General features: G+C 38.8%; 1 protein-coding gene across 1 annotated transcript in view; it reads right to left on the bottom strand.

Annotated features, from left to right (window-relative positions):
* LOC127580749 (inactive dipeptidyl peptidase 10-like) overlaps nucleotides 1-21999 on the bottom strand; it is a 547404-nt gene that overhangs the window by 234936 nt on the left and 290469 nt on the right. The window contains exon 5 of the mRNA XM_052034610.1: nucleotides 20245-20319. Coding sequence (XP_051890570.1) covers nucleotides 20245-20319 — 75 coding nt within the window. The remainder of the gene's footprint in view (nucleotides 1-20244; nucleotides 20320-21999) is intronic.

Here is a 21999-nt window from a genome sequence, read left to right as displayed (position 1 = left end):
GTTGGTGGTGTTGTGGACAGTGTAGACGGTTGCTGTAGATTACAAGAGGATATTGATAGGATGCAGAGCTGGGCTGAGACGTGGAAGATGGCGTTCAACCTGGTCAAGTGTGAAGTGATACATTTCGGGCGATTGAATTTGAAGGCAGAATACAAGGTTAATGGCAAGACTCTTAGCAGTGTGGAGGAACAGAGGGATCTTGGGGTCCGTGTCCATAGATCCCTCTAGGTTGCCACGCAGGTTGATAGGGTTGTTAAGAAGACATATGGAGCGTTGGCCTTCATTAGTCGGGGTGTTGAGTTCAAGAGCCGTGAGGTGATGTTGCAGCTCTATAGAACTCTGGTCAGACCACACTTGGAGTATTGTGTTCAGTTCTAGTCACCTCATTATAGAAAGGATGTGGAAGCTTTAGAGAGGGTGCAGAGGAGATTTACCAGAATGTTGGCTGGATTGGAGAGCATGTCTTATGACGATAGGGTGAGCGAGCTAGGGCTTTTCTCTTTGGAGAGGAGGAGGATGAGAGGTGACTTGATAGAGGTGTACAAGATGATAAGGGGCATAGATGGAGTGGATAGTCAGAGACTTTTTCTCAGGGCGACAATGGCTAACATGAAGGGACATAATTTTAAGGTGATTGGAGGAAGGTATAAGGGGGATATCAGGAGTAAGTTTTTTTTACACAGAGAGTGGTGAGTGCGTGGAACGCACTGCCGGCAGAGGTTGTGGAGGCGGATACATTAGGGACATTTAAGAGATTATTAGATAGACACATGAATGATAGAAAAATAGGGGGCTACGTGTGAGGGAAGTGTTAGATAGATCTTAGAGCAGGATAAAATGTTGGCACAACATTGTGGGCTGAAGGGCCTGTACTGTGTTGTAGTGTTCTATGTCATGAGGCGTACAAGGGTTGATAAGCCCTCCGGGCCGAATGAGGTTATCCCAGGTAGCTATGGGAAGCAAGAGAAGAGATAGCTGGAGCCTGGATAGAGAGTTTTGCATTTTTATTAGTCACAGGTGAAACACCAGAAGACAGGACAATAACTAATCTTGTTCTTTAATTTAAGGAGGGCAAAAGGGATAAGACAGGTAACTACAGGCTGATGAGTCTTTACATCAGTGGTAGGGGATTACTGGAGAAAATCTGAGGGGATAGGATTTATGTACATTTGGAAAGGCAGGGACTGATCAGGGATAGTCAGCATGGCTTGTGTGGGGGAAATCCTGCATCATTAATTTGATTGATCACTGAGAAGACTGATGAAGGCAGGGCAGTAGACACTGCATGCATGGATTTAGGTAAGGCATTTGACAAGGTTCTGCATGGTAGGCTGGTCCAGAAAGTCAAGACACATGGGATTCAAGGTGACCCGACAAATTAGATTCAAAATTGGCTGGGTGATAGGAGGTAGGGGATAGTGGTGGAAGGATGCTTTTCTGATTGGAAGTCTGTGATTAGTGGTGTACCAGAGCGATTGGTGCTGGGACCTTTTTGGTTGTGATATATATTAACAACTTGAATGTGAATGTAAGTGGTACGATTAGTAAGTTTGTAGATGACATGCAAGTTGTGGATAGTGAGGAAGGTTCTCTTAAGGCTACAGCAGCATATAGATCAGGTGGAAAACTGGGTGAAGAATTGGCAGATGGAACTTAATCCCAACAAGTGTGAGGTGGTGAAGAAGGCATATGGCATACTTGCCTTCATAGGTCAGGGCACAGAGTATAAAAGTTGGGACATTATGTTGCAACTTTACAAGCTCTAGTTCGACCACATTTGGAGTATTGTATGCTGTTTTAGTTGCCACACTGTAGGATGTGGTTGCTTTGGAGAGCATGTGCAGAGTCGATTCACTAGGGCATTGCCTGCAGTGGAGGACTTTATTTATGGGGAGAGCTTGGATAGGCTGGGCTTGTTTTCCCTGGAGTGAAAGTCAGCCCTCAGACCTGATAAAGGTATATGAAATTATAAGAGGCATAGATAGGGTAGATAGTCAGAATTATTTTCCCATGTTAGGAATATCAAAGGCAAGAGGCTATAGGTTTAAGGTGAAGGAAGGAGTTTTAAAGGTGATTTGAGGGGGAAGTTTTTTTCCCCACAGAAATTGGTTGATATCTGGATACCAGAAGAGGTGGTGGAATCAGATTCAAATCTATGAGACATTTAGACAGACACTTAAATAAGCAAGGCACAGAAGAATAAGGACCTAATGCAGGTAAATGGGATTAGTGTAGATGGGAAAAACAGTTGGCATGGAGGGGGTGAACTGAAGGCCTGTTTCTGTGCTGGGCAACTCTATGACTCTATGCAGTATATGCTCTGGCTGGGATACAGCAGGTTATTGGAGGAGGGTTCAGGGACTGAGGGAGAAGAATCACAGGAGGTCCTGCAGATGTAGTGGTGGAAATCCTGAAAAGGAGGAAGTCCAGAGGATGTAACTCACCATTATTATTGCCTGGCAGGGAGAAAAAATAAAGTTGGTGTTGAAGTTATTTCTTTTATTGGCCAAAAAATGGAATAAAAAGAAACCAAAGGCAGATCATTCTATGATTGTCTAAAATTAGTCAGGACATAGCTACCTTACTATGTAAAATGTTGATAATTACATTACAGGAAGGATATGGTGACACTAGAGAGTGTACAGAGATGATTTACAATGACAGTTATGAGGAGAGGGGATTGGTTTCTTGAGAATAAAGGAGGTTGAAGTATGATATAATCACAATTATATGAGAACTGTTCAGCATATGCAGAAAAAAACAACATATTTTTTGATAGAGTGTTCAATAACTAGCACGGTGGAAGGAATACGGGTGATACAATTCATGTTTTCTTCGTTATACTCTGCCATTCTAGAATTCTCACCTTTCTTTGCAAGCTGATTACATAGCTAACCTGATGACACAATGTTTGTTCAAACTTTTAATTTCAAATATTTGATAGTTACATTTGGTGACACAATTCTTTTGGTCACATTTACAAAGGCTAATTCATACTTAAGCAAGGCCTTAGGTGATGCATTCAAATTAATGTGAATTCTGCTAAGGTTACTGAAGCCAATTAATGGTAAATGTTTAAGTTCAAGCTGGGGATATTTCCCATTAAGGGAAAGAACTGCTGCAGCTCTGTTCTGCTGAATTTTGACTTAATTTGTTTCTCCATTTGACTGATTGTGACGATGTGCAACTTGCAGCAATTTTAGCAAGAAGATGGTACACCTTTTGGGATAGACGCAGGAAAAAAATACCCTCTAATCTTTCAAAGCAGCAAAACAATAGCTCCTGGAGTACAGTATTTACTTCTGATCAAGTTCTTGTTAATTTTTAAGCATCACTTAACTAAGGTGGATATTTATTGGTAGTGGTATGTTATTGTCACATTACTGAGATACAGTGAAAAACTTAGTTTTGCAAGCCATCCATTCAGATCATTTCAAAATATTGGTACTTGGATATAGTACAAGGAAAAAGCAATAACAGAATGCAGAATATAGTGTTACAGTTACAGAGAAAGTGCAGTGCGGTTAGGCAACAAGGTTCAACGACCATGATGAGGTAGATTGTGAGGTCGAGTTCATCTTTAATGCACAAGAGGTCTGTTCAAGAGTCTTGAATTAACTTAAACAAAAATATAAAACATACTGTGGTAGACAAAGTTCTGAATGTAGCCACAGTCCACCAAACCATGGAAAGACTGCAATTGCATAAAATGGTTGCCTGTCAGATTTCAGAATAGGTGAACATCTGGGAGCCAGTGTTATTGATGCGCCCATGATCCCTGGTTGCAGTTTGACGTGGTAGACTGTGACACCTGTTTCATTACTCCCTGATGACTATAAGGAGCCTTGTGGCATAGAAATTCATGGCTGCTATTAACTTGACACTGCAAGCAATATTGGACTATCAAAGGGGACTGTCCAAGGTCAGGATTTAACAAATGACAGACATCAGTGACTTTGTCTCTGCTGAGACAAAAATGATGCCTACACTACAACTAATTTAATGCTAGGAAATAGAATCTTGAGACATAGATTCTCTGTGAAAGGCATTCGATACTCCTCTGGCATTTCCTTCCTGATCTTCAGGTCTCTCAATGTTGCTTTATAACTCAACAGCCAAAGCTTAATTATCTGGCAAGCTGTGAGTACATAACTAATTTAGTTATTACTGTGCAAAATTGTAGGAATGAATTTCATTTGGAAAACTGTAGTTCAGTGTAATTTCACAGGATGGCCCAAAAATTGCTTGTTTGGCATTTCTGCCAAAAAATACCAAACAAGCTCAAGAAGGTACATGTAATAAATTGATTTGGAAGAACAAAAGATTTTGAAAGTTCCTGTAAAACTGGATTTAAATGAGATGATCAGTAGCTTTTAAGAGATTGACAAGCTTAAAATAGGACTCAAGAGAGGAAATAAATAACCAGACTTAGTAAATAGTGTTTAATATTGACAAGACTGCTTTGCGTTATGCAGTGTAATAAAAATACTGTGGATGCTGAAAACCTGAAATAAAAAATAATAACATTGGAAATACTCAGCAGGAAATGCAGTAGGAACAGAGGCAGAGATAGGGAGGAGGGGAGATGATAAGGACAGATATGCACCAGGGTGGAAAATAGTAGAGGTTAAATGGCAGAGAGAATGATGATGCAAGGAAAATAGTAATTGTTCAAATAAAGAGAAAGAGCTGTGCCTGGACAAGATGTAAATGGCATAAACAAAATCAGGATCAACAGTTACAGCCCAACAAATGGTCAGGATCTGAAATTATTGAACTAAATGATGAATCTGTAAGATTGTAAAATGCTTAATCAAAAGATGAGGGACGAGAATTCCACAGCATCCAAAAACACATGCTGAAGTCACACTACATAGGGAGCCTGCAAAACTCTTGTGGGAGACCTCTCATACCTTTCATTACCCATGAAGTCAAATGGATTGTGTGACAGAACAGATCTTACACACGTCAAACAAATAAAAGCCTTTGCCCCACTATCTGCCGTTGCAGAGTGAGCAGAGGAAATCAGATTACTGTGGATCATTTGGGGGTTTGTGGAGAGAGGATAAGTGGTGAGTGGAGTGGACTGGGAACACAGAGAATATTGAGGGAAAGGGAAGATTGGCCCTATGGTGGGATAAGTAGCTTTGAACCCGAGGATCCGTGCAGTTGGTAGGATTAGATATTGGAGTGGGAAGGAATGGGGAGGGATGGATTCAGATGGACAATTATGTAATGATCAGACATTGACTCTTTGGAATTTCAATCTTTTAATTAGGCAATTTTCAAGTTACTGACTGAGCTCTATGGTTTCAGATCATAATAACTGCATGGTTTTCAATAACATTCCCTGGCACTACTTTCTGACAGGTAACCAACTTGAGGCCCAGTGGGAGATAGGCAGATGAACAGACAATCTGGGACACTAAGGACCATGATGGGTAGGATGGGAATGAACATTTGGAAAATTTACAAAGTGATGGATTCCACAGCAGCAATCCAAGTAAAGACTTTAAACTAAAAGTGAAGTAGGTCTCAGCTCTGCATTGTGAATGGCTTGCAATACCCATGGATCGCAAAGGCAGACAAGAACACTATACAAATGATGTAAAGGTGTGTGCTGAATGCTGTTTGTCATCACATCCTGAGCAATGGTTTCTGTGTATCTTGAACACAGAGTCCCCAGGACTAATTTGGTGAAGTGGATAAACTGCGTGATTGTGTTCAGTGACCAGGTTTTCCTTAACATTCCCTGGCACTACTTTCTGTCAGGGTAACCACTGATCACTTCTTCCTTGCATGGTGAATGTTCTACCTCAAGGATGGTGATCATGCACAGTTTTCGGTAAAGCATGAGACCTGGCTGATAGTCAATGAAATGGTCAGAGATATTGATAATGTGCATCAGCTATGACTCACTTGGTAGCATTTTCACCTCTGAGTCAAGTGTGGGTTCAAATTCAATGAGACTTGATGTACATTGTCTAGTTTGGAACTCCATTGCACCACTGAAAGAGTGCTACATTGAAAAAGATGTCTTTTGGAATGAGATATTAATCTCTGTCAGTATATGTCTTAGCCAATATTTATCCCTCCATTGATCAATATTGAGGAGGAATTTCCATGGCCAGAGGGTGGTGAATCTGTGGAATTCATTGCCACAGACGGCTGTGGAAGCCAAGTCATTGGGTATATTTAAAGTGGAGATTGATAGGTTCTTGATGAGTAAGAGCATCAAAGGTTATGGGGAGAAGGCAGGAGAATGGGGTTGTGAGGGAAAAATAGATCAGCTATGATTGAATGGCGGAGCAGACTCGATGGGCCAAATGGCCTAATTCTGCTCCTATGTCTTATGATATTATAATTATTACACCTGTCTATTTCATAGACCACACTGTTCTTTGTATTATCTTGAGACTGTTAAGTGATTGTGCACATGCATGTCCAGAATGTCAACTGTGAGTGTAAAAAGAGTTGATGAGTATGTTAAGCTTGATTCAGGACAGGAGGGCTGAGAAACTGCATGACAGAATAATTTTATATCACTGCCTTGATTTCCTTGGAACAGTATTTGGGTTTGTCTTTGAATGACAGCAAATGTTTGTCTTTAAAGACTTCAGATTGATCAAGCAAGTAGACAGCTGCTCACATACCCATGATTTTGTTTTCAGCTTTGAACCAATGCTCGTTTTTGATGTTGAGCTGGTAGGGCACGACACAAAGTAAAATACTTCAAATGATTTCCATATAAAGGTGGAGGGAAACCATATGACAGCTATCAACTGTACTGCAGAAAATAATTAGTTATATAAAAAAAACATACAAACAGGTTTGGCATTGTGATATACAAAAATGAAGAGGATTGTCATCCATCCAATAAAAGGGTAAGCATAACCAAGCTTTTGCACCAAATTTCATTGCTTAGAAATTAGGTATCCAGTGGACTATTTTGAAATCTGTTGTTTATTTTCATGAATCTTCAAGCACGATATTGATTTCCAATCAATGTTACTTTGATCAGTAGGACTGCATCATCCGAGCATAAAACAATGGCTAGCATTGCGCTAGCTGGGGCCAGCCACCGATGCTTGCACCCACGAAAATGTTTATCCTATTTCCCTGAACTTATCTCCTCAATATTTGGAAAGCCATGTTTCCTGGCCCAGACACTCCCAGAGCCAAGAGTCCAAGCCCTGAACAAAGGCAGGGCCTTCAACAATGTCATTGAGTCACATGGGTCGCACATTAAAAACCCCATCCCCAAAACTCCTTGCAGTAACTTTAATTGACAATGAACGCCTACCCTCAGCTTTGCCTTCCATCAACAGCTGTCAAGGTTTCTGTATGCATTTGAATATATCTGAGCATCAGAAAAACTCAAAAGTGATTGAAAATGAAACATATACTTTACAAAAAACATGCCACATTAATGGTTTAAAGATAAAATTATCAAACCAACTAAAATGTCTTAAAGCACTTAAAAATATACAAAAGTGTAGCTTATCTACTTGTTACCTTTCTTCTCCACAGGTCTATACTTGCTATTCAAATAAATGAGCTACAGATCCTGTGATTGGGTTAACTAGATTTGGGATTTGGCAAAGAGGCTCAGGCTTCTAATCTGCCATTGGACTCCATGCAAACTGGCAGAGTACAGCAGGAAAAGGCTGGCAGGGCTCAGCCAGTAATTTTGGGACTTGTGCATTTGTGCAGTGGTCCCACAACCTGTCAGCACTTATGCTGCGATCACTAGAAATTCCATGCAGGTCTGCCAACAAAAGGGGATTGTCACTGTAGCAAGGTTTGTTTTTAACTGCTTCCAACATCAAAAGGATTCACATACATTAACATACCTTGACATCTTCAATGGAGCTCAAGAGTGTTCTGGGTCTAAAATATCAGTCTTTCAAAATTGTTTTCTTAGTGTGAGAAGTGGAAAGGAGGAGATGTTCTGTATCCTAGGGGGCAGAGGGTTCCAGGCATGTATTTGAAAGGCAGAGGGAAATAATTGTTTTGGAGGTAAAAGCTAGGAGGGTAGCCCCAGGACATGGATGAACTGCAGGAAGAGGGTAAGTGATCGCACAAGGGTGTTTACTATCTAGCCTCATCAACCTATTCTAATGAAAGCTCACCAACTTAAAACATTAATTTTGTTTCTCTCTCCACAGATGCTTTTACCCCTATTGGGTATTTCCAGCATTTTCCACTAACCTTACCCATCATTCAATTCACAACAACATCACTGACATACCAAAAATCTTCATCATTCTTGACCACAAACTAAGGAAATTTTATCTCATCCACAGACACTTAGCACTGATCCAACTTTCAAATCAACATCTGATCATTTGTTCAGTCATGACAGCCACATCACCTAAATATATCTCAGAGACACTTTTATTTTCAGGGGATGATGGTACATTACAAGAGGCATCCAAAATTAATTGTGGGAGTATGCAGGGTGGAGGGGGTGGGTGGGTGAAAAGGAGGGAACCCTGAACCCTGCACATTTTAATGCTCGCAGATGTTAAGAAACAGTACTATCAATTATAGTGAGGCCAGTTCTGAGCCCATAGTTACCAATGGGACCAAAGAAGTTTTAGATTTCTGCACAGCTGATGCTCCTTCACTCACTCAAACTTTCCATCCTCATTTGATTTCTACTGACTTACAACTTACAGCACACAATCCTAACTTTTTCCTTTCTGCTCAGTACAGCCCAAACTTTGTGCTTTTTTATTTAAGATACCTAAGAACTGAAACTTGTCTAGGACCCACCCACACTGACTGACAATGTGATCTGCCTACACAGCTACCTGTCAATGGACATCAGGCACACATACAAACCCCTTTACACACAGGACGGTAGACATACTTCCCATTAGCATAGATCCAGTTTTCAAGGTTTATGGGCTTAGAAAACAGATGCCACAAAGCTTAATATTGCTTCGAAAGTTCTCTGCATAATCTAAGTATTATGGACTATAACTTATTCCAAAATCTCTAAGGTAACAGGAGCTTCAGTTTGAATCACACTTGCTGAGGTGCATTCATCATTATTGATACCTTGCATAGACCACTAAGTTGCTTAAAACAGCACAAATCTCCTTGATTTCTGTATTAGCTCAATTATTTTAATATGTGTAAATATATTCAATGTGCAGGGCATACTTTTCTGTAAAGTATACAGTATATTATTGGTTGCAGTTCTTTGTTAAGTGTTTAAATTGTTTCTTTTTTATATGCCTTTTTTTCCACGTCATTAAATCAAGCATTTTCTATGTTCTTTCTCAATGTGGCTTCATCATAGGCCAGCTGCAACACTTTTTGCCTTTTTAATCACTCCACATGTCATCCACAAGCTCCTTCAGCTTTATTAAGCAGTCTTAATCAATGGCTGAAATTTATAATGTTTTGAATGTGTGGATATGCTGCATATTGAACTATAATAGAAGCATAGCACCATCAAAAGAAGTGAAATCAGTTTTGCATTTCCAACATTCATGCTGTGCTGGAATAATGTGAATTGAATACAATTTGCAGTGCTGCAAATCTCAAGTCAACATAATGATTACCTCAGTTAAGATCAGCTAAATGAATGTTGGAACAATGCTTTGAAATCCTGCTTTCCAAGCACATTTGTGTTTAGGGATTGCAGATCATAATGACAGCCTACTGGGTTAAAGGAAAGAAAAAAAACAGTAACATACAACAGTAGAGCCCAGAAACCCAGTAAGAGGGCTGTATAACATGATTATGGCTCTTGCCACTTGAACAAGCACCATGGCTTTGATCCTTGCTCAAGGTATATCAAGATAGCATTTAATCAAGGGCTAGTCAGAATACATCTAATCATTCTGGTATGTCCATCACAAGTAATCTGAATTGCACTGCATCATCAATTAAATTACCACCCCCTAGAGTTTTAATGAAAATATAAAAATGAATCTATTCAAACTAATCTTCCTGGTGAGAAACTGATCAGATCACATTTTGATGCCTGTTTTACATCCTCCGTGATTATAATTTCCACAGACATAGTCTCAAAATATAAAGCAGAACTTGCTCCTTTTACAAATTTAAGGATAAAAAACTATGAGCACTAGATAACAAACCAACATACATTATATCTACAAAAGTGAGGCTTTGCATCTTGTAGCTCGACAAAACAAATTGGTTGCAAATCTATTGTAGAAATAAGAAAGTAATGGGCCCCTGGGCAGGAGTTCTGAGCTTGGGTTTCTATGGCGTGACATGCCATCTGTCAGCATGTGGCAGTAACTTGCCAATGGCCAGCATTAAAACTCATGCTTCACATTGGCAAGCTTGTTGCTGGCACCACAAGCTTACAAAATCACTTTTGATGTCCAAATATCAAACTGGATGAAATTGTCAATTCAAAACAGGTAATAATAAATGCAGACAGATGTGCAATTGTGCAAAGAAAGAACACATCAAAAGCAAATGCTCATTCTGACTCTCATCATTGCAAATCTGTAACTGACATTTTTGGCAGCCCTGACAAAGAAGTTATCAGGCATTTATCTTATACATTTGTATTTGCCAACTGTGAGGTCCTGTGGATGCCTCTGGTAGAGCTCTGGAAAGATAGGGAGGTAAAAAGATTGAGGGTTGTGGTGACTGACCAGGTCCAATTAATTGCACATCTTGTGTCAGGCACCTTTGAAATCCCTAATGTTCAGCTATGTCAAAAAAGTTTATCATTGATTGTAGCCCCCTAATGCTTGGCTTGGTACAGCACAATCTGCATTCCTCTGCTGTTGTTCTCTCCACTGTGGAGATACCCATCCTGTGAGCAGAAGATACTAATGCTGTTGTTTCTCTATAAGAAAGCTCGGATCTTGTTGTTGGGCCTACCATCTGAGATCAAGTCTATGTCTAAGCCGTTTGAAGTATCACCTAAGCTGATGTGACAAATGAAAGTTCCAAGCTGCAGATCAGACTTCCAAAATGTAAATGACATTTCCAAAGTGCTGAAGAAACCATCAAGGTTCACACAAATACTGTAAACAACTTGCACCTGACCAAGCAACAAAGCAGCAAGTGCTGAGTATGTTGGCATGTTTTATTCACACGGTTCAGTTTCCATAATTATCACCTTCTACGCACCCCAGTTTTGTTGACAATTCTGAAGAAGTCTTATAAATTACGATGTCACAGTCGAAATCCAAAGATAATCTCACCCTAAATTGACTGCCTGATATAGTTTGAGTAGCAATCTTTTTTTTCATGAGGAAGTAACATACGTTCAGGAAATGAGGATTTCAACAGATTGGAGTAAGCTTCCTAATACATGGAAACTTTTGCTAGTTTTTTACTGTCCTACCACCACTCAGACCAAGCCCACACACTTAGTACAGATTAACATTTGTTCCAGGAAGTAGAGCATTGTTTATGGCTAGTTTGTTACGATTGCATATTAATCACTTTTCTGTCTGTGAAAGTGGAGGGAGAAATTAAAAGTAATGCTAAGGTGATATGATTAATGTTAAAATATCTTGAAGATCATTTTCACTACAAAAAAATCAAAAAATATGAATTGAAGTTATTGAGAGCCATATACTTTCCAAAATGGAAGGAGTGGTATTGGAGGGCAGATTAATTTCCTCAATGTAGACTTCCTGTTGATGCTTGTCCAATTCCCTGGATGGACAGTGATAATCAGTACATGGACTTCTTACATAACAGTTTCTTTCTCCTTGTTAGGAAGTAACGGGTTTATATTGCTTAGCTCACCGGAAGATCTGAATGTGAACAAGAGCCAACTGGTTTGCAAGTATCATATTAGTATTGATTTCTGTTACAGATCTCAACATACTGAAAATTATGATTCAGTTGACAAATCTGTGTCCCACACATCTGCATTAGATAAATGCATGAAAAATATTCTTTGCATTTAGGCCTAAATTTGGTGAACTGAAGTACCTCTTATGGCAGAAATCCTTAAAACTATTTCTTGAAATGGTCTGAACAGAAGAGTTAAAATCAAATGTTTTGTCAGAATCATCTGAAATATTCAAGTGGCAGAGTGAGCAATATCAATGTGAAGCAAAATTGTTCTCAGAACACAATCCCCAATTCCCCAAATCAACCTGTGCTGAGTTAAGTGGCCAGAGTTTTAGTTTCCGTTTAACTTTAAGATTACACTTAAGGAGTGCAAAGGGGTAAGGTACTTCAATTCAAATGAATTTCTACAATCTATTCTATAATCTACTCGTGAAAGAAATGTGTAAGGTGACACAAAACAACCCCATTTTATAATTCACAGAGATCTACATAAATTGTATATTTTTGGAAGTTATATTTATACTGTATAAATATATATGTCTAATATAATATTTATTATATTATATTAGACATGTATATATAGTTATACAGGGAGCTATTATAACCATTTTTCTTCTTTGACAGAACATAGATACCATCATAATTTGTACAGAAAATTTTCAATGTGTTTCAATGTGTTACACACAATTGAGTGGATGAACTGTAGGAGAGTTCATTGGTTATTAAATATGTCTAGCATGGCTTTAGTAAACACACTTGCATCCTTTATTTTGGTTGAGTTCATTGAGGAAATGATGGGCAAAGGTGACTTTTATGAAGCATTCAATAAAGACATAGAAAGCTATGTGAAAGAATAGATCTCATGGCATTATGGAACAGTTATGATATTGGAAAGATAGCTGATCAAAATCATCAAAATCATGAAGAGAAGATTTTTCTTACGCAAATTGAACTCCTTAAAATTGAGGAACTTGAACATAGAACACCACAGCACAGTACAGGCCCTTTGGCCCATAATGTTTTGCTGACATTTTAGCCTGCTCTAAGATCTATCCAACCCTTCCCTCCCACATAATCCTGTTTTTATATCATTCATGTGTCTATCTAAAAGTCTCTTAAATGTCCCTAATGTATCTGCCCCCACAACCTCTGCAGGCAGTGCATTCCATGCACCCACCACTCTCTGTGTAAAAAACTTACCTCTGACATCCCCCTTATACCTTCCTCCAATCACCTTAAAATTATGTCCCCTCATGTTAGCCATTGTCGCCCTGGGAAAAAGTCTCTGACTGTCCACTCGATCTATGCCTCTTATCATCTTGTACACCTCTATCAAGTCACCTCTCATCCTCCTCCTCTCCAAAGAGAAAAGCTCTAGCTCGCTCAACCTATCCTCATAAGATATGCTCTCCAATCCAGGCAACATGCTGGTAAATCTCCTCTGCATCCTCTCTAAAGCTTCCACATCCTTCCTATAATGAGGCGACCAGAAATGAAGAAAATACTCCAAGTGTGGTCTGACCAGAGTTCTATAGAGCTGCAACATCACCTCGCAGCTCTTGAACCCAATACCCTGACACTCCATATGCCTTCTTAACTACCCTATTGACCAGTGTGGCAACCTTGAGGGATCTATGGACATGGACCCCAACATCCCTCTGTTCCTCCACACTGCTAAGAGTCCTGCCATTAAACTTGTATTCTGCCTTCAAATTTGATCTTCCAAAGTGTATCACTTCACACTTTTCTGGGTTGAACTCCATCTGCCACTTCTCAGCCCAGCTCTGCATTCTATCAATATCCTGTTGTAATCTACAGCAACTGTCTACACTATCCACACCACCACCAATATTTGTATCATTAGCAAACTTAATAACCCACCCTTCCACATCCTCATCCAAGTCATTTATAAAAATCACAAAGAGCAGGTGTCCCAGAACCTGTGGAACACCACTGGTCACCAACCTCCAGGCAGAATATGGTCCATCTACCACCACCCTCTGTCTTCTATGGGCAAACCAATTCTGAATCCACACAGCCAAGTTTCCCTGGATCCTATGCCTCCTGACTTTCCAGAATAAGCCTTCCATGGGGGACCTACACCACATCCACTGCTCTACCTTCATCAATGTGCTTTGTCACATACCCAAAGAATTCAATCAGGCTCATGAGGCATGACCTGCCCCTCACAAAGCCATGCTGACTGTCCCTAATCAGCCTATGCTTCTCTAAATGCTCATAAATCCTGTCTCTAAGAATCTTCTCCAGTAATTTGCCCACCACTGAAGTAAGACTCACTGTTCTGCAATTCCCAGGATTATCCCTACTCCCTTTCTTAAACAAAGGACCAACATTTGTCACCTTCCAATCACCTGGAACTATTCCTGTGGCCAGTGAGGATGCACTATTCCTGTGGCCAGTAAGGATGCAAACATTAACAGATGCAGGCTCTGGGAGAAGAATGTTATATAGTTGCATACAGCTATACAACATCCATAATAATCTAGACCTTCCAAATCAAATACACCAAGCTTACTGTTCCTCCTTAAAAGCAGAAGTTTCAAAAGAGTCCAAAGTCAGTCAAAAGCAAATTTCCAAAAAAGTGATAAAAATTTAAATTTTGTGGAAATTCCTAAAAAGAGTGATAGGCCCGATCGAGCTCTGATGAGGCGGTGGTTTTCTAGGGAACAGCTGCCTGGCTACCCTCAAATGTTCAGGGTGTCTTTTCCTCCCCCATCCGTGGACAGCATCCCAATATCAGAATCTGACCCTACTGTCTGCCAGTGAACTCCCAATATCCAGCTGTGCCTCTGGATCAAATATGATAAGGGGTCAGATGACCCTCACATCCAGCTCCTTATGTCTATGCCGGATATGGCTTGTGTACAAGCAGGAAACTCTTCATTTGAATGGGATCACCAACATTGTTTGAATAGGAATTGGAATTTGGAATTGGAATTGGTTTATTATTGTCACTTGTACTAAGATACAGTGAAAAACTTGTCTTGCATACCGTTCATACAGATCAATTCATTACACAGTGCATTGAGGTAGTACAGGGTAAAACAATACAGAATGCAGAGTAAAGTGTCACAGCTACAGAGAAAGTGCAGTGCAGTTAAACAATAAGATGCAAGGTCATAACGAGGTAGATTGTGAGGTCAAGAGTCCATCTTATTGTACTGGGGAACCATTCAATAGTCTTATAACAGCTGTCCTTGACCCTGGTGGTATGTGCTGTCAGGCTTTTGTATCTTCTGCATGATGGGAGAGGGGAGAGGGGAGAATGTCCCAGGTGGATGAGGTCTTTGATTATGCTGGCTGTTTTACTGAGACAGCGAGAAGTGTGGACAGAGTCCATGGAGGGGAGGCTGGTTTCTGTGATGTGTTGAGCTGTGTCCACAGCTCTCTGCAGTTTCTTGCGGTCCAGAGCAGAGCAGTTGCCATACCAAGCCACGATGCACCATCTTTCTATGGTGCATCGATAAAAGTTGGTGAGTGTCAAGGAGGACATGCCAAATTTCTTTAGCTTCCTGAGGAAGTAGAGGTGCTGATATATAGGAAACCAAATTAATTTTTTCTTTTTCTTTATTTCAATTTACGTATATGTCTCACAAGAGCCATGCCTTAAAATACCACAAGCGTACAGAAAAGTTAGTGTAATTCAGCTCTAAACCTTCCAAGATCTTAAAATAGAGGAACTGATTATTTTGTACTTTTAAATTATGTGGAACATCCAAGTTATCACAGATGCTGCATAACTGTACTGAACAAAGGTTACTGAGAGTCCATTTGTTTTCCAGTCTTTTCCAATCATCCGAGACTTTGAAATCCTGTGGGTGTGCCCTTAGGATAACTTAATCACAGCCTCAATCTCCATCACAAATCTTCTAGGTGTCACAAGTACAGTAAGTATCACTAAATGCTGGTGGAACTCATGACCTTTGCTCTATCTATCATCAGCATCAGCCAACTCTAACACATCAGTGACAGGTTCACAGCAAGGCTCAGAAAGGAGTTATATCACACTGCACCTCCTTCGTAAATTAGGTTGTTAGAGATTTTTACGTTTTTTCAGAGAAACTGCTCTTTGTTAAAATCTGGGAATTTCAAGGACAGAGAGAATGCTAGGGGAAGGTTAGAAATGTGTTGCTGGCAATATAGATGAGTTTCTTTTAACAGAATCATTCTTAAAATAATAAATGATATAAAATTTTGTTTGTGAATTCGCAACAACTTCTGAGACTGCAGGGTTATTTTGAGGAATAGAACAATATAGTATTATTTATTTATTTTAGACAGTGTCGAAGGTATGGCTATGCCTACTAAATTGTAGATGGTTACTAAAAGAACAGGCTGGGAAAAGGATCTGCTCATGATATGTCACCAGCACTTTAAGAATGCTCTCAGAACAATCAAACAACAGAGGATTGCTAGGACTATTCAATTCAAAATGAAGGTTTCAAGTAGTATTATGTATTGGCTATTTAACGATAGGATTTTACAGTACAATGAGCCATTTTCTTTGTGATATTCCTTTGAAATAGCTGCCAATTAGGCTGATTACCCTACCTTTTCCTCAAACCTTTTGCATATTATTTTCAAATTCTTACCTGCATTTTTGTTCAAAGGCTATTATCAATACTGCTTGGACCATTCCTTGGCTCTGTTAAAGTAATTCCTGCAAACCTTTTGCATTTAACCTTTCTGTTAGCATTTTTTTTAAAAGAAGGGATTTTAAATGTATGCCATCCAGTTACAAAATCACTAATCTGTTGACATAGACTTTTGTTTTTAACTTATCAATTATGACCTTGCACCTTATTGTCTACCTGCACTGCATTTTCTCTGTAGCTGTTACACTTTAGTCTGCATTCTGTTATTGTTTTACCTTGAACTACCTTAATGCACTGTGTAATGAATCGATCTGTATAAATGGTATGCAAGACAAATTTTTCACTGTACTTCGGTACATGTGACAATAGTAAACCAATTCTAATTCCAGATTCTAACAACACTCTTAGATCTCCTCTTAATCAGCTTTGTTCTTTTTCTTAAAAAAAAGGAATCGCCATCTTTTCCAGGGAATAAAATCTCTCAAGGTGGAAGTTACATACCTAGCACATTTTAGTCACGAAAATAATCCACATTTTGCAAAATATTCTTGGATAGCTTTGATTGGTGTGCCATTAATGGAGATGGTACAATCATACAAGGCCTTGATTAAGCAACAATGATCAAAATTATAGATAGTTCTTATTTCTACATAGTTCAGCATAAATGTAAACTTAAAATGAAAACCCTTTGCAACTACAGTTTCTTTTATTTTGTCTTCCTCTCTTTAAGAGTATATACACTGATTTTACAAAGAGAAATGTGCTTTAAGTTGACACTTATTGTACTGTACTGAACTTGTTATAGCAGTAAGATTTTGGATTAATTCTTTCTTCTAATCTGTTCCATTTACAAATGCGGTTTCAACTACCAAGTCTTCAAGCTTTAGAGTTTATTTCCTCAACTGCCCTACCTTTTCCCCTTTATTTTCTTCTTAAAGTCCTATCATTCTGGCCAAACTTTCAATCATTTGCCCTAATTTATACTTATATGATTCAGTGTAAAAACTTGCTTGATAACAGTTATAGAGTCAAATATCACAGATGGAGACCTCTTGGCCCAAAACATCCATGCTGATCATCATGTACTCATCCATGCTAACTTCATTTACCAGAACTTGGCCCATAGCCTGCTCTGCTTTCTTTAATAAAGATACCACATTTGCTGCCTCCCAGTCACCTGGTACCTCACCTGTGGCAAAATTTAAAAATCTCTGTCAGGCCTCCAGCAGTCTCCTCCCTTGCCTCTCATAACAGCCTGGGACAAATCTCATCAGCTCCTGGGAATTTTATGCCCAGTAAGATATCTAATTTGTCTTCCTTTTTAATGTTAAAATGCTCTAGAAAATTCACCCCCTCAGTAAATTCTGCAACCTCAATGTTTTTCTCTTTAATGAATATAGATGAAAAGGATTCATTTAAGACCTGGACCACATCCTCTGGCTCTGCACACAGATAGCCCCTTTGGTCCCTGATGGGCCTTAATCTTTCCATCATTACCCTCTTGCTCTTAACATACATACAAAATAACTTTGGATTTTCCTTAATCTTGTCTGCTGGTGATATTTTGATTTCTCTAGCTGTGGTTAGAACAGGAAAAATAACAAAAAGACCAGTCATCAATTGGTACAGAGAATGTCTAAGGCAACTTCTCATTTTTGTTTGAATTGGTGAAATTTGCTAAGATTTTTAAAAAATTGTTTAATAATTTTTAAGTGTTTTTAACCAATTTAAATATTTAAAATGAATAATTTTAATGTTACCAATTGTTTATTTTTTTTATTGTTTTTGAACGTCAGGGGTACTTAGAAGCATATAAAGTCCTTGATCACTTTTCCAGCAATTAAATATTTTTCAGCCAGCTTATGGTCAAGGCCATTTTTGGCTCTCCATGTGATATCACTACACAGGGCCTTATCATTTGCAGATGGTACAACCCACAGCAAATTGGCAGAAATCTCAAAAAGTCTATACTTTTTCATTTTCTCACCATTTGTAGGCAGCAAGCTGTGGCCAGAGACGACATAATCTTATTAAGTTCCAAGTATTTATATTTTTTGGGGAGAGCTCTGTGACTATTAACATTTAACCGTTCAGTGACTCAATCTTACATTGATAACTACTCACAGGTTTTGAACAGGCTAAGTTTACTGCAACTGACTGAATTTTAATTACAATTCCAGGAGATTGAACAATTTACCTTTGACTGTTGGAAAAATGTCTCAAATGGTAGCACTATGCAAAAACTAAAAGATCAAATCAGATCATAAACCAATGAAGGAAGGATCAGACACCAGCACAAACACCATTGTTTCTATTGAAGTGTAAAATCATTTTATTTGTTCATATCCTCTCTCTATATTAACTATTTTTATTTTATCAGCTGTTAGTATTTACACAGAGGTTCAAAAAACAAATGATTTTAAAACATAGAGCACAGAACAGGCCCTTTGGCCCACAATGTTGTGCCGACATAGCTATTCCCTCCTACTTACAGAATGCCCATATCCCTCTATTTTCCTCTCATTCATGTGCCAATCCAAGTTCCTCTTAAAAGCCCCCAATGAGTATGCCTCCATCACCCTATCAGGCAACACATTCCAGGCATCCACCACTCTCTCAGTAAAAAATGTACCCCTCACATTTATTCTGAACCTACCCCCTCTCACTTTAAATGCATACCCTCTGGTATTGGATCGCTCAATAATGAGAAAAAGATATTGTTTGTCTACCCTATCTATGCCCCTCATAATTTTATACACTTCCAACAGATCACCCCTTAGCCTCCACTGCTCCAGAGAAAAGAGACCAAGTTTGTCCAGCCTCTCCTGATAGCACATGGCCTCTAATTCAGGCAGCACCCTCTCTAAAGCCTCGACATTCTTCCTATAGTGAGGTGACCAGAATTGCATGCAATATTTTGAATACGGTCTAACTCAAGTTCTATAGAGATGCATCATAACTTCTTGACTCCTATACCCAATACCCCGATTAGTAAATGCAAGCAGTCCATAAGCCTTCTTAACCACCCAGTCTACCTGTATAGCCACTTTCAATTTGTCATGGACTTGCACCCCAAGGTCTCTCTGCTCTTAAAAGTCTTGCCCTTAAGAGTGTACTGCCTCTTGACATTAGTCCTACCAAGGTGCAACACCTCACATTTATTCGGGTTAAACTCCATCTGCCATTTCTCTGCCCATGTCTGCAGCTAATCTATATCACACTGTATCGTTGCCAGTCTTCTACACAATTCACAGCTCCACCAATCTTGGTATCATCTGCAAACTTACTAACCCATCCATCAACATAATCACCCAGGTCATTTATGTACATTACAAACAGCAGAGATCCCAGCACAGATCCCTGCGGAACACCACTACTCACAGGCCTCCAGCCCGAATAAGTCCCTTCAACCACCACCCTTTGTCTTCTTTGGGCAAGCCAGTTCTGGATCCACACAGCCAATTCTCCACTGACTCCATGCATCTGAACTTTCTTGATTAACCGATTATGTGGGACCTTGTTAAATGCCTAGATGATGCAATGCAATCAGCTTTGAGCTGATGCAAACCTCCACTTGCAGCAGCAGGAATGAACAGAATAAATTTGCATTGGAAAAAATACATAATGCCCAGAAAATACTTGTATCTTTATCTTCATGATAATAATCAAAATAATCAAAACTTGGTAATAGCTGGGAACATTCCAATGAGTATTCTGACATCTTTATCTTATACATTACAGGTGTGACATTAGTGAACAAGGCACTTTATAGACAGCTATTTAAAAGCTTCTATTTTTACTCAATTAAATGATGTCTTACCTGTTTGACATCATATGCAAGAAGAACAAATCTGAGATCTGGGGAGACAGAGTATTTTGTTGCTTTAAAAGTTACCTGGAAAATGAAAAACACAAGTCAGGTGAAATGCTTAATAATTTTCACATTGGAATGTAGTTTTATCAAAAAGAAATTGTTTCAGTTTTATTCCTCTGGGAAAATCCATGGCATTCATTCACTTGATATGTAGTTTTGTTGGTAGTTGATATTCCTGCTGCAAGCTGGAGTAAGACTCTCATGACTTAAATTATTTCCATACTATTAAGAACTACTGAGTTTAATCTTAAAATAGGTCATAAGGTGAAACTTAGAGAGTTGAATCTGTTCGTAGCATGTTATGAATTGGCAAGATATTTTACATTAACCCCTCTCCAACCTTTTTGCATGCAATCATAGCAAGAAAAATAATGCAGAACCTTTCCATATATCATCTTAACATTTTTGGTTTAGTTTGTTTATGTCACATTGGCCACATGGAGAGGCATATATTTCATAAATATATCAGAATGTATAATGTATCTAATATATTCCACTGCCAAAGAAAGCACTGGATCTTTAAAACATTCTGCCACCACAGTAACATTAAACACCTGGGGAATCATTGTCTAAATAATAAAGTCTTTACAGTCCTGAGCTCTCTGTCTCACCATTCTACTTTGCTTCATTATTTGCATTACGTTTTTTCTCTCAGTGGTGAAAGACATCAAAATGCATGGGGTTATTCATAAGTAATGAATGTCTCAGCTGTCAAGCGCTATGGCTCATTCAACATTTCTGAGAATGTGTCTATTTATTTGAGCTATTTTTGTAGCTTCTACAACAATATAAGAATGCATATCAATGGGAAATTAAATTCTGAAAAGATGGTTGGCTAGAAATTCACCTCCTGTTGGTAACAACGAACCTACTATAACATCACATCAGCATGATATACTCTGTCCCCAAAATTAATTCGATTGAAGTTAAATGCAATGAATTTCAGAACTGGAGTACAATCTGCTTAAGATCACTGATACAGTTGAATTGCTAACACAAGGCGAAAAATGAAGAAAATTCATGCTCTACAAAAATCAAGGAAAAATAAAGTAATCCCTTTGAATGTTAAAGTACTGGAAAGAGTAAAGCATTCCTTTAAGCAACATCATGGAGGTGTTTTTTTTCTTTGGTTGAATGAAGAAAACATGATGCTAAATATATTTGGTTTAAAAAAGATTTCTTAAACCATTTAAATCACTTTCCCAGCCTAATGGAAGGTAATACAGTTTGTCTGTACAATGTTGAGGGATTTCATTTCTCAGTGGTAGTAGAAATTAATCCGAACACTTCTTTCATGTTGGATTTCTAGGATGGTTAAATATGATAATTCACCAAAATAAGTGCAGTAATTGAAGTGTGCAAATATCCTCCCCTTGTTGACTGCATTGCCACCTGCTTGTTATAATAAATTCAGAATGCACTTGGTGCAAATTATTCAGGGGATTTTGTGGGTGCATCATCAAGGAAACAATATCAGGTCTGCCTATGTCAGTTAATACTAGGTTTAACATTAACCTGCATCTCTTAAAAGTGAGGAATACTGTGACTGTAGCAGGTATAGGCAGCCATTCTTAAAGTGAATCTGAACTGGAAAAGAGTGAAGAATGAAACCACATGGGAGAGCATGTCCTCCCAATCTTTTCAGAAGCAATGATAAAGGACATGCAAATTAGGAGTCATGTCCTTTACATGTTCAGTGAA

The sequence above is a fragment of the Pristis pectinata genome, chromosome 1, assembly GCF_009764475.1.
Source record: "Pristis pectinata isolate sPriPec2 chromosome 1, sPriPec2.1.pri, whole genome shotgun sequence".
In the NCBI taxonomy this organism is placed as follows: Eukaryota; Metazoa; Chordata; class Chondrichthyes; order Rhinopristiformes; family Pristidae; genus Pristis; species Pristis pectinata.
Note: the sequence above shows the minus strand (reverse complement) of the source record. Positions and strands in the feature narration are given on the sequence as shown.